General features: G+C 47.9%; 1 protein-coding gene across 5 annotated transcripts in view; it reads right to left on the bottom strand.

Moving 5' to 3' along the window:
• Positions 1 to 1,271: 1,271 nt before the first annotated feature.
• CHFR (checkpoint with forkhead and ring finger domains) overlaps positions 1,272 to 11,963 on the bottom strand; it is a 36,220-nt gene continuing 25,528 nt past the window's right edge. For 4 of the 5 annotated variants that reach the window (XM_002722484.5, XM_002722485.5, XM_008250023.4 and 1 more), the window contains 7 exons: positions 11,544 to 11,660; positions 9,010 to 9,093; positions 8,192 to 8,262; positions 7,352 to 7,439; positions 4,526 to 4,633; positions 4,094 to 4,166; positions 1,272 to 2,459 (listed from right to left, as the gene is read on the bottom strand). In XM_002722484.5, coding sequence (XP_002722530.2) covers positions 2,417 to 2,459; positions 4,094 to 4,166; positions 4,526 to 4,633; positions 7,352 to 7,439; positions 8,192 to 8,262; positions 9,010 to 9,093; positions 11,544 to 11,660 — 584 coding nt within the window. In that variant the 3' untranslated portion in view covers positions 1,272 to 2,416. Of the gene's footprint in view, positions 2,460 to 4,093; positions 4,167 to 4,525; positions 4,634 to 7,351; positions 7,440 to 8,191; positions 8,263 to 9,009; positions 9,094 to 11,444; positions 11,661 to 11,963 lie in introns of all 5 variants that reach the window. The other variant, XR_011385104.1, reaches the window with a different exon arrangement.

Genomic DNA, 11,963 nt, shown 5'->3' with positions numbered 1-11,963 from the left:
GCTTGGTTGCAATCAGGAGGCCTCCCTAGGCCTCACCAGGCTCCCTCAGAATCCCCATGGCCCTTTTCCCCTGGCTTGGAACTCACGACCCTTCAGGCTAGCTCATTCTGACACAACAGGGAAGGTGGCACAACTGATGTAGAGAGGGGAGGTGGGCAGGACTGAGCCTATTATGAGGGGGGTCATTAAGAGGACAGGGTGCCACGAAAGGAGACACAGGTAAGGAGACATGGGGAGAAGGAAGTGGGCACCTGCAGGCCGAGCTCTGGTCTGTTCCGGCTGGGCTTAGACAGTCAGACTTAAGCAAGCAGGAGTGTCCTTGGCTGCCAGCTGCTCTTCACAGCAAGCCTATGAGTGAGCACTCACCCCTCCCGACAGGACACAGGGCTCCAAGACAACTGGAAGTTGTTGGTTTTGTGGGGTGGGGTGGAAGGGTTCTGAGGAACAGGAAGTACAGCAAACTGTAAAAGCACCGCACATCCACCCGCCAGTGTAAAGCAGCTATGATGTCCAGGGAATAAGCACCCTGGTCCCAGGCCTCCTCCCGAGATCAGAGGAAGTACAGAAAATCATAAAACACTGCCCAAGTTCACATCCCTGTCTCTATAAAACAGCTCATTTTTACATCCAGGGACTAACCACCCCGGCCCTAAGGCCTCCGGCCCTGGCCAGAGTCATGCTCTGTCCTGAAGAATGTGTGCTCACTGGAAGAGAAAAGTGGGAACCGAAGCTCACCATCCAGCAGAGTCCCTCAGCATCCCCACTGTGGGCCAGGCATCAACTTCTTCTCACTCCCGAGAAAGTCGAGTGCCCCAGGAGCTCTGAGCTGCCCTTCCCTCCCTATACAGATCCTCCTTCCTGTACAGCAAGACCTGAGGAGAGCTGCAGGTTCTGTTTGAACCCAGGCAGAAAAAGGCTGCTGTGTCCTCTACTTTCTGAGGAGGAAGAGGCAGGTGGAAATGAATGGTTAGCTGAGCTCTCTAAGACAGACACCAGGAAGCCCCAGCCTGCCTGACTCTTGGGCAGCGTACCCTGGGCCCACTGGGAAAAGAGGCTGTGGCTTCCCAGGGTTGGTGGAAGGAAGACCCCTGTGCCGCTGTCACCAGGTGGGCCAGGTCACTCGTTACTGAGTGTGCTCACCTCACGAGGTTCATGTGCTGAAGGAGTCCCCAGACTGACTGGCAGTAGTAACACACCAGTAAATCTACACGGAGTCTTCCCCCAGAACATGAGAACACGTGGCAGCCTCATACACGAGCCCAACACAGAGAGGGGAGAAACAAACGCAGCTTGTTTATTAGAATCCAAAACGAGGACATTCTCCCACAAATACAGAGTGCTGCTTCTCAGTCTGTATCAAGAGCAAGACAATCGCTGAAAATCGTTATTCCTGAGAAGAAGCAAAAACGCTACCAGTTTGCAAACAAACAGAACAGGTGATTTCAATGACAGATAAAAAGATTTTCCTAACAAAACCCAAAGTTTCAAGTATTATTCCAGATGACATGGCAAACCTAATGTGGCAGCAAAGGCCCCAGCTCCCTCTCATGCTCTGTGGGGTCCCCGTGACAAGGGCATGCCCCACAAGGACAAGCGGGCACGTGGCTGTGGCCATCAGGAAGAAGGCAGCCGTGCATCCTGGCCCTCGCCTCTGCTCCACAGCCGGGACCCGTGGCCAGCCCTACATGAGAGACAGCAGTGCCTCAACTCACACACTTTAGCAAGGGGCTGCTAACTCAACGTCCACAACTCATGTTAGCAGTTTTGGACATTTGAAGACTTTTTTTTTTAATAAACAGTAACATATGCTTATTCTTTCAAATACCATCCACTCCTCAGCTTAGTCAATTTGTAAATTATAAATTATATTATTTGTGCTACAGTTTGTGATATTTAAATCTTATTAAAGATAAGCACCAAACCTATTAAAATAAAAAATATATAAATTGCTGTGGTCTCCCCGACAGCAGAATGATCTGTACATCCTGCAGGCTGTAAACGTAGGCTCCCTTTTCCTTTAACAGAACGGTTTCGATCAACTTTCCCCTTCCTCCCATGAAACTTTTCCTGAACAGAGATTTTGGACAAGGTACGAGGGCAAACCTGTACTACTGCACTACCACCGTCTTGAGTGAAAGAGGATGACTGTGCCCAGCACGAAGCGCCTCCATCTCTGCTGCTCGCGGCCCTGCCCGGAGCTCCCCAGAAGGACGGCTGTGGCACCAGGGCCTCTCAGTCGCTTGCAGGAGATACAGCTCAGCGAGGGAAGTGTCACACCAGAGTACCTGCCCAGAGACCCCGGCGTCGCTTCAGGGGAACTGTAAAAATGCCCTTCAAGTGTTTGTATTCAGTATTTTTTAGGACGAGCTGTCACTGCAGCTCCAATTCTGCAGCTATCTCAGCGCCTCTCCTGATGCTAGTTCTTGAACCTCGTCTGTTCACAGATATGATTGAATTTCCTGCAAGGAGAAAATGATCGAATTACACAAGGAAGCATCAGAGACGTCCAAACAAGCAAATTTTGAAACCACATTCTGGAAGAACTACATGTTAAACAAAATGGCAAATTTGTAACAACATCAAAGAAATTAAGTCCCTTAGATAGTCATCTTTGTCTTGTCTTAAATTCTGAAACACAAATGGACGCATCTCAGGTGATTTTCTCAGAGGAGGAGAGTAAAAGCTAAGGCTCCTCTGCCCACACTGCGGGCACGGCCGTCGCCCTGACAGCTGAGACAGAGTCTGGCCCAGGGCACACCTTTGCTCCCTTCTCCACACTGCCAGAGAGAAAGCTGAACCCAGGACACAGTTGAATCTCTGTTTTCCTAATAAAGTGGTCTCTCAGGGCAGGCATCTGGAGCACCCCCATTATCAGGGTGCCTGGCTCCTGTTCCGGCTCCTGTTTCTGATTCCAGCTTCCTGCTCATGTGCTCCCTGGGAGGTAGCAGGTGATGACTCAAGTACTTGGGTCATTGCTATCACATGGGAACCCCAGACTGAATTCCAGGATCCTGGATTCAAGCTGGCCCAGTCCTGGCTATTGTAGGCCTAAGTCTCTCTTTGTTTCTGCCTTTCAAATAGATAAAAAGAAAATTTTTCTTTTTTTTTTTTTTAGAAAATGGTGTCTTCCACAAGTTGTTTTTTTTTTTTTGTTTTTTTTTTTGTTTTTTTTTTTGACAGGCAGAGTGGACAGAGTGGACAGTGAGAGAGACAGAGAGAAAGGTCTTCCTTTGCCGTTGGTTCACGGCAAATCAGCACCGCGCTGATCCGATGGCAGGAGCCAGGAGCCAGGTGCTTTTCCTGGTCTCCCATGGGGTGCAAGGCCCAAGCACCTGGGCCATCCTCCACTGCACTCCCTGGCCACAGCAGAGGGCTGGCCTGGAAGAGGGGCAACCGGGACAGAATCCGGCGCCCCGACCGGGACTAGAACCCGGTGTGCCGGCGCCGCGAGGCGGAGGATTAGCCTAGTGAGCCGCGGCGCCGGCCCCACAAGTTGTTTACGATCAAGTACAAAGTCAGGTTTCTATTCCACAAACTCACTCCTTAGAGGGAGGCACCTTTATCTGGGTGGTCCTGATGTTTCTCGGACTGAGGGCACTGCCTCAATTACATGGGGCTTGAGTTACTGCTCCTCATCTGTGACCTCAGGGTGACCTGGATGTTGCCATGCACATCCATTAGCGACACACAGTGGGGGTGACTGTTATCACAACCACAAACACCCAGCTGTCACAGTGCTAGGCAGACGGGGCCTGTGTCTCGGGGTGACGTTCTTAGCAACCACAGCCACCAGCTCAGAAACTGCTAACCCTCAAATGTCAGGTGTGCTCCAAAAGCTGTCAGACGAGAGGTAGAAACTCCAGTCACAAATACATGGAGATGGAAGAAAACGGTGAACTCTGGCATACAAACATTTCATGAAACGAGGGAGTAGAAGAGCAGAAGTCCTAAGTCACACACCGCATGACTCTATGGAAGTACAATGACTAGGCTGGTGTGTTTATGAGTAGACAGTTGGCTATTTCCATTGCCTTCCCCATTCCGGGGCCTTGAAGACCTGTGGCTGGCAAGGGTGTTCCCCAGCCTCACTCACATGGCGTGGTGAGCCTTCACCTGTGTACGGCAGTTACGGCCCCAATAGCAATCAGGACGGGATGTTACGGCCACTAGAAAAAAAAATTACAGGTATTATGAGATACATCACACAAACCAACTCAGCTGACTGCATCAAGTGGAGACACAGTGAGGAACCACAGCTGAATTGCAGAACATCTTGTCGGCAAACTAATTTCCTGGATTGTTCTGGGATCTCAAAAAAGAAAAAAACACATATAATTAAAGACCAAATTTAGGAAATGAAATCTGATGTCTTTAATTTTCTATGTTCTAGAAATTCACATTGCCTTGATCAGTCTCTGACAGCTGTCTACCCTTTCTGTTAGACAAGACCAGCGAAGGCATCTGTTAAACAGGGAGTACAAAAGCCGATCCACACATAAGCAGAGTTGGGGAAGGGGTTCCTCACCTGGCAATTCGGAAGCAGGAATGTTCTGCCGATACTGATAGGTGAGCTCTCTGAAGCTGCGCAGGCCACAGCAGTAACACAGCACAGTGTCCCCAGTGACTCTGTCATCTGGAAAAACAGGGCCTCCTGCAGACACTTTCCAGACAGAACAGCAGGAAACCAACCCACTGACCCATAAATGACATAGAGACAATGGGCCAGACATGTGGAAAACATCAATTAATCCAGCAGGAGTACTAACAAGAAAACTGACATGCATATTATTTTCTCTTGAATTCTTTTTAAGCAAAGGTTGACTACCTCATATCAGAGGTGTTTCAGATTTCAGATTTTTTTCCGATTTTAGAATGCATATATAATAATGAGTTATCTTGGGGAATAGGACCAAAGTCTGCACACTAAATTCATTTATGTTTCACATACACATCATATACAACGCTTGAAAGTAATCTGATATGATATTTTTAGTGTGCCTGAGTTTTGACTGCAGCCTATCACTTGAGGTCAGGTGTAGAATTTTCTATTTGTGGCATCAGGTCGGCAACTCAAAACTTTTGGATTTCAGAGCATTTTGGACTTTAGATTTTTGAATCAGAGATGCTTAACCTGTATGTTGTGAAAACCAAGTGGCCCCTGGGAAGAGACCTGTAAATGTGACTGCCTACAATTTAAATAACAACATGGAAATACAAACAACAATCAAAGGTGAAAAACTAATGATACAGTGAGATCATACTTGGAAGAAAAATGACGATGTATTATACACTTTTAACAAAGAAATCATACAAGTCCACACCAAAACATAATTCCCTAATAGTCTCATATAAATACGGGCCAAGATCAGAAACAAGCAGATGAACCATAATCACAAAAAGAGCATCAATCTTGTCAATAATCTAGTATAGACAAATAAAACAATGACCTATCATGGTCAGTGTCTCTCAAATTTAGAAGATAGAGCATGAAGCCTGGGGTATCTCCTTTTCAGGCACTGAGGTACAGCAGGAACCGGGGCAAGCTGGGAACTACACATGTGCCTGAGAAAAAGGCTCACCTGTGTGAACCACTGGGTTGAAAAATCCCATTTTTCTTACTCTGTAACAACTTTTTGAATCCAACATATTGCCTTGTAGATATTATTATTATTACAATATTGAAATAGTATTGCAATATTGAAATAGTAGGAAACTTAAAACAACTTATGCTTTATTAGTGAACTGGTTAAAAAAAACTATTAGAATATTATGTGGGCCGGCACCGCGGCTCACTAGGCTAATCCTCCACCTAGCGGTGCTGGCACACCGGGTTCTAGTCCCGGTCGGGGCGCCGGATTCTGTCCCGGTTGCCCCTCTTCTAGGCCAGCTCTCTGCTGTGGCTCGGGAAGGCAGTGGAGGATGGCCCAAATGCTTGGGCCTTACACCCCATGGGAGACCAGGAGAAGCACCTGGCTCCTGCCATCGGATCAGCGCGGTACGCCAGCCGCAGCGCGCCAGCCGTGGCGGCCATTGGAGGGTGAACCAACGGCAAAAAGGAAGACCTTTCTCTCTCTCTCTGTCTCTCTCTCACTATCCACTCTGCCTGTCAAAAAAAAAAAAGAATATTATGTAATAAAAAAACCAAGGTACAGACCCTTAGTGACAGAAAGGAGTCCATAGGACATAGTTGTGTGAAAACAAGATTGTAAGCAGCACACTCAGTCGGATTTCACTGGTGAAAGGTATGCTTGTATACACACCTACACACCCAGCTGTGTGTACAGGTGCCTGCAGGCACCCGCTGTGTGTGTGTGTGTGTGTGTATAGGTGCTGAGAACGCCAACGCAGCATGGGATTTCAGAGTGAGCTCTCCAGTGACTTCTACTCTACCCTCTGTACTTCCCTGGACCACTGGCATTTTCTCAGCAAACTACATCATTAGAGAAATAGGAAGCTAAAAAAACCAAAGGGAGTTCAGACCCAGAAGGCAGATCTGGGCATCCTCACAGCAGCTGTTTCAGCACCAAACACCCAACACCCAAAGGCAAGACACTCACTAGAAACTGTCCACGATACAGAAACAGTTTAAAAGAATTTTAAGTAAACCTCTCAAGTCTTTATTTCATATTAATTTCTTAGGGAAAAATCACTTGCTAGTATTTTTTTCTTTTTTTAAATTTATTTGAAAGTTAAGAGTTACAGAGAGGCAGAGGCAGAGGGAGAAAGAGAAAGATAGAAAAATCTTCCTTTCGCTGGTTCACTTCCCAGAAGGCCACAATGGTCGGAGCTGAGCAGATCTGAAGCTTCTTCCTGGTCTCCCAGGAAGGTGCTGGGGCCCAAGGACTTGGGCCACCTTCCACTGTCTTCCCAGGCCATAACAGAAAGCTGGACTGGAAATGGAGCAGCTGGGAACTTGAACCGGCGCCCATATGGGATGCCTGCACTGCAGGCAGTGGCTTTACCCACTACGCCACAGCGCCGGCCCCTGCTTGCTAGTATTTCTATAACATCCTTCCATGACAAATATCACATTTTACAAAGCACCATGTGCGCCCCGAGGAGAAGTAACCCCCTCCAGTGAGTGACTGACCACCCCAACAGCAGACAAATGGCGGGGGACAACCAGCTCCAGGACCCTGATGCAGGTAACTGGTGGGGTCCCTTCAAGCTGCACCCGCTCTTCCTTATGGAGAGAGGTGCTGGAACACATCACACAGGCTCAAACCCGACTTCTGAAACCAGTGCAGCAGCATCAGACCCTCTGTCTCTCTGTCAGGGTGGGTGGAGTGGTCCGCACTCCAGGAAGCAAAGGCAGCCTCGAGATGCAGGGAGACAACTAGGCAAAGCTTACCAGACAGCAGAAAGACCCCGCGCTGCAGAGCCAGGAGACTTTCTGACAACACATCTTTCCAGGTCAGACCCCTTGCTGCCAGATAATTCTGTGACAGGGAAAAAGAGCAATTAGAAGAAATCCTAGTTCAGAGGAGGAAACATTGAACTGACAAGAGAGGAAACATTTCATGAAAGGCCCCTCGCATGGTGGAAGCCAAAGCCAGCCCCACAGGTGACACTCACTCACTGCCACACAAGTTCTCTCCAGAACCTTAAAAAGGAAGGCAGACCTTTGAACCCTGAGTGTTCTCAGTTCCCACATATTCTCAAAAATTCTACAAAGACACTCAGCACAGGTACAGTCCTGTGACAAGAAGCCCTCAGGAGCATGGAACTGTTTAGCCCTTTTTGTGTAGACTTATGAAAAAGGGCCACTGTGGACTTCAAAGCAGAGTGTGGGGCTGCTGTTGCTCTTCTCGTGTCAGACAGGAAAACCCCACCACTGTGTGTGTGCTGTCAGCAGCACTGTCAGCAAGAGGACACAGGTGTATGCCAACAACATTAAAATACTAAGAACCAAGCCAGCCACCACAAACGTGGGGACGAAGATGGTCAGAGAAGGAGGGCACCAGAGAGAAGAGCCAGCACTTCCAGGAAGCCTCTCTGGGAGCTGTGGGAGCCAAGGCACAACAGGGAAAAAGGAAACACCCATTTTGGGAAAATGAGAAAAAATATATATCCCAATGAAATGCAGACAACTAGATGTACCCATCAGAAAATGTAAAAACATCCCTGAAATAAAATTTTAAGGAAGCCCCTCCTTGGTTTCGTGCAACCCCAGAACTGTGAAAGGCTGTACCTTCAGGATGTCTGACTCATAGTTGTTGTTGCTCAGCACCCCATCCAGACACTTGTCCCCCAGGTTCAGTTCTGCCAAGATGAAGGAAGCAACGTTATCTGGCTTTTCAAAACTGTATTTATTTATTCATTTATTTAGAGAGGCAGGTAGAGAGACAGTGAGCAAGCGAGCATGTGCTCCCCGATCCACTGGTTCATTCCCCAAAGGCCCACAACAGGCAGGGCTAGACCCCAGGCAGGCCAAAGCCTAGAGCTGGGAACTCAGTTCAGGCCACGCAGGTGGCAGGGACCCAAGTATTCGGCCATCACTGCTGAATTCTGTGATTCAAATAAACAGGAAGCTGGAGTCAGACACCAGAGCTGAGTATCAAACCAAAGCACTCCAATATGGGTCCCAGACGCCTACCCCAACCACAATTTTAAATAGAGGAAAGGAAAAGTGATTTCCATTCAAATCCCTCCTTAAAGCTCTTTGTGTCTTCTCAGCACCTGATCTGTATCACAGAATCTTAAACTAGAAATAACTCTGTTTAGTGGTGGGTTTCTTTTTTTCCTCTTTTTCAGTGGTGGTGCCCTCCTCTACTGGAAGTTAGTATTCCCCTTAATTTTTCTGGCAATTCTTGTTTCTGAGCCAACACAAACCTGACACTTCTAACGTGGCCAATTTCTGCAGCTCAGCAGGAAAAGTCAGTTAGTTACTCGGTAACTAACAGTGGCCTCCCCACTTTCTTTGCACACAGCAGATCATCTCCTGCCCTCAAGTTCACCAAGAGAACACACAAAAATCAAAGCAACTCAAGGCTGAAGAGCCAATATTACCACAGAATGGGGCCAAGCAGCCGAAGCAGCCAGTCCGAGCGCAGCCCCAGTACAGGTGGCAAAAGGGCTGCAGGCAGATGGCACCTACGACAGAGAACAGCTGTCAGTTGGGCTTCAGCTCTCCTGAAAAACACCACTGATTTAGTTTCTAGGGAACGTGTGATCAGGGGTCACATCTCAGCTCACATCAAACGCGACTGAGAGTTGTGACCCTAACTAAAGGCCAGACCCATACTGCCTCTTATACTCTATAAATGTTCATCCCAGGAAGACAGCAAGATCTACAGAAGAACAGAATCACACCTGTTCCACCATCTAAACATGGTATCATAATTTTCCTTCTAGCTCTGACATCTAATACACTCACAACAACCACATATCACACTCTACTTCAACCTGAGTATTTTCTCAGACTGTTACCTTCCCTGTGTGGACATTATTTTTTACCATTTAATATTCTATGTAATGGAAGTCCATGGAATAAAGCAGTAGGTGAGTCCTAACCAAAATTCTCATAGGGTTGCACATTTAAGTATTTTTAAATTTGTAATCAATTCACAACTCTGTGTATAAAGCATTCTATATGAAATGACAATCAAAAGCAAAGATCACTAGTGAAAAGCTGGCCTCCTATTTTTTTTTAGTATTTATTATTAAGGTTTATAAAAACATCCAGAAAGATTTAAAAAATGATGTAATGATATGTGTGAAGAGCTTCCCTTCACAGTAGCTTTCCTTCACGATTCCGTGCCATTTCCCTCTTTCATTACACACTGCAAACTTCTGAATCAGTATCCCACCCTTAGTCTTCTCATTTATTTATTATTTATTATTATTTTTTTTTATTTTTGACAGACAGAGTGGACAGTGAGAGAGACAGAGAGAAAGGTCTTCCTTTTTGCCATTGGTTCACCCTCCAATGGCCGCTGCGGCCGGTGCACTGCGGCGGTGCACTGTGGCGGTGCACCACGTTGATCCGAAGCCGGGAGTCAGGTGCTTCTCCTGGTCTCCCATGCGGGTGCAGGGCCATCCTTCACTGCACTCCCGGGCGACAGCAGAGAGCTGGCCTGAAAGAGGGGCAACCGGGACAGAATCCGGTGCCACGACCAGGACTAGAACCTGGTGTGCCGGCGCCGCGAGGTGGAGGATTAGCCTAGTGAGCCGCGGCGCCAGCCTCCTTTCTATTTTTTATTTATTTATAAATCAAATTCCTTTTCAGTCCACTATTCAGAATGAGCATATTTTTTTTCTGTTCCATAAAGAGGACTTTTTTGTTCACAATTGAATCATAATGCAAAAGAGTCAGTTTCTACTGCAGTCGGCTTCTCTCGGTGTTGAAGAAGAAACCTGTCCCCACTTGGCTTATCATCCCCACCAGAATGGTTTCTGACTTGCTCTTGGCAAGAGACCTCTGAGAGGAACACGGCGACTGCCCTGCAGTCTTTAAGTGGCCTCAGTCCCTCTAGCTCTCGCCAGTGTCTTAGAGCCCTTCCCTCAGTTGCCCCATCTGCTGATCGCCTTGTGCACACTCGATCACTTCTCACTTGCCCCTTCTCAATCTGTGGCATCAGAGGGCAAAGACCACCATGCAGATGGGACAAATGACCACAGAAGCCAGTGACTATCCAGTGGCACCAGGGTATATGTTCTAGGGCTAGGATAGCTGAATGCTGCCTGAGCCAGAATCCACACCCTGGCTCTACCAGCGACCATCTCACACTTGTCTCAAGAACACAGTCTTCCTAAGACTTACTCTGTGGTTTCCTCTGAGTGCCAAGAACAACTTTATTTATTTATTTTTTAAGATTTACTTTTTTTTTTTTTTTTTTTTTTTGACAGGCAGAGTGGACAGTGAGAGAGAGAGAGAGAAAGGTCTTCCTTTCTTTGCCGTTGGTTCACCCTCCAGTGGCCGCCACGGCCGGCGGGCTGCGGCCGGCGCACTGCGCTGATCCGATGGCAGGAGCCAGGTGCTTCTCCTGGTCTCCCATGGGGTGCAGGGCCCAAGGACCTGGGCCATCCTCCACTGCACTCCCTGGCCACAGCAGAGAGCTGGCCTGGAAGAGGGGCAACCAGGACAGAATCCGGAGCCCCGACCGGGACTAGAACCCGGTGTGCCGGCGCCGCAAGGTGGAGGATTAGCCTAGTGAGCCGCGGCGCCGGCCAAGCTGTTTTAAAAGTAAGAAGTATAAATTAAAGCAAGGTAATATATTTCACCTACTAGATTTAAGAGCAACACATCATAAATTAATTGTAGTACTGATGCAGGGACAGAAGTAGGTACAATTCCTAGAAGAAAACCATCCATGAGTGGATACTTGGCAAGTTGAACAGGATCATGTCAGCAACTGGTGGGAAGAGATGGATTACTCATTGTGTTGAAGTGCAAGCAACTGATTATGCAGATGAAATAAAGAAAACAAGAATTGTATCCTTACTTCGCACCCTACACAAAAGTCAACAGCCTTGGCCTTGAAGGACGTCCATGTCTTTGCAGAAGGAAGGGCATCTTGGACAGACCTGGCACAGGTACTCACACTGCTGAGGGGCAACGCGGGGGTCCTGCTCACGCTCTGCTCTGCGGTCGGGCATGGGCTGGAAGCAGCAGGTACATATGGCGTGGCTTCCTTGCAGAGGGCACACATAATCTTGGGCTGTTGAAGTATATACATTTACATTCAGGTCATAGCATGTCAGGACACCAAGCAGAGACAATGGATTAAAGACTTCTTGAAGTGCAGTGAGAAAGTATTCGTGAACAGAGACAGACCCTAAGAGAAAACCACAGACAGTTCAGACCTATCCTGATAGCCACAAGATATTCTACCATTTAAACTAAGGAAGAGGGCCGGCGCTGTGGTGTAGCGGGTAAAGGCACTGCCTGCAGCGCCGGCATCCCATATGGGTGCTGGTTCAAGTCCGGGCTGTTCCACTTTTGATCCAGCTCTCTGCTATGG

This window comes from Oryctolagus cuniculus, chromosome 21, assembly GCF_964237555.1.
Source record: "Oryctolagus cuniculus chromosome 21, mOryCun1.1, whole genome shotgun sequence".
NCBI lineage: Eukaryota > Metazoa > Chordata > Mammalia > Lagomorpha > Leporidae > Oryctolagus > Oryctolagus cuniculus.
Note: the sequence above shows the minus strand (reverse complement) of the source record. Positions and strands in the feature narration are given on the sequence as shown.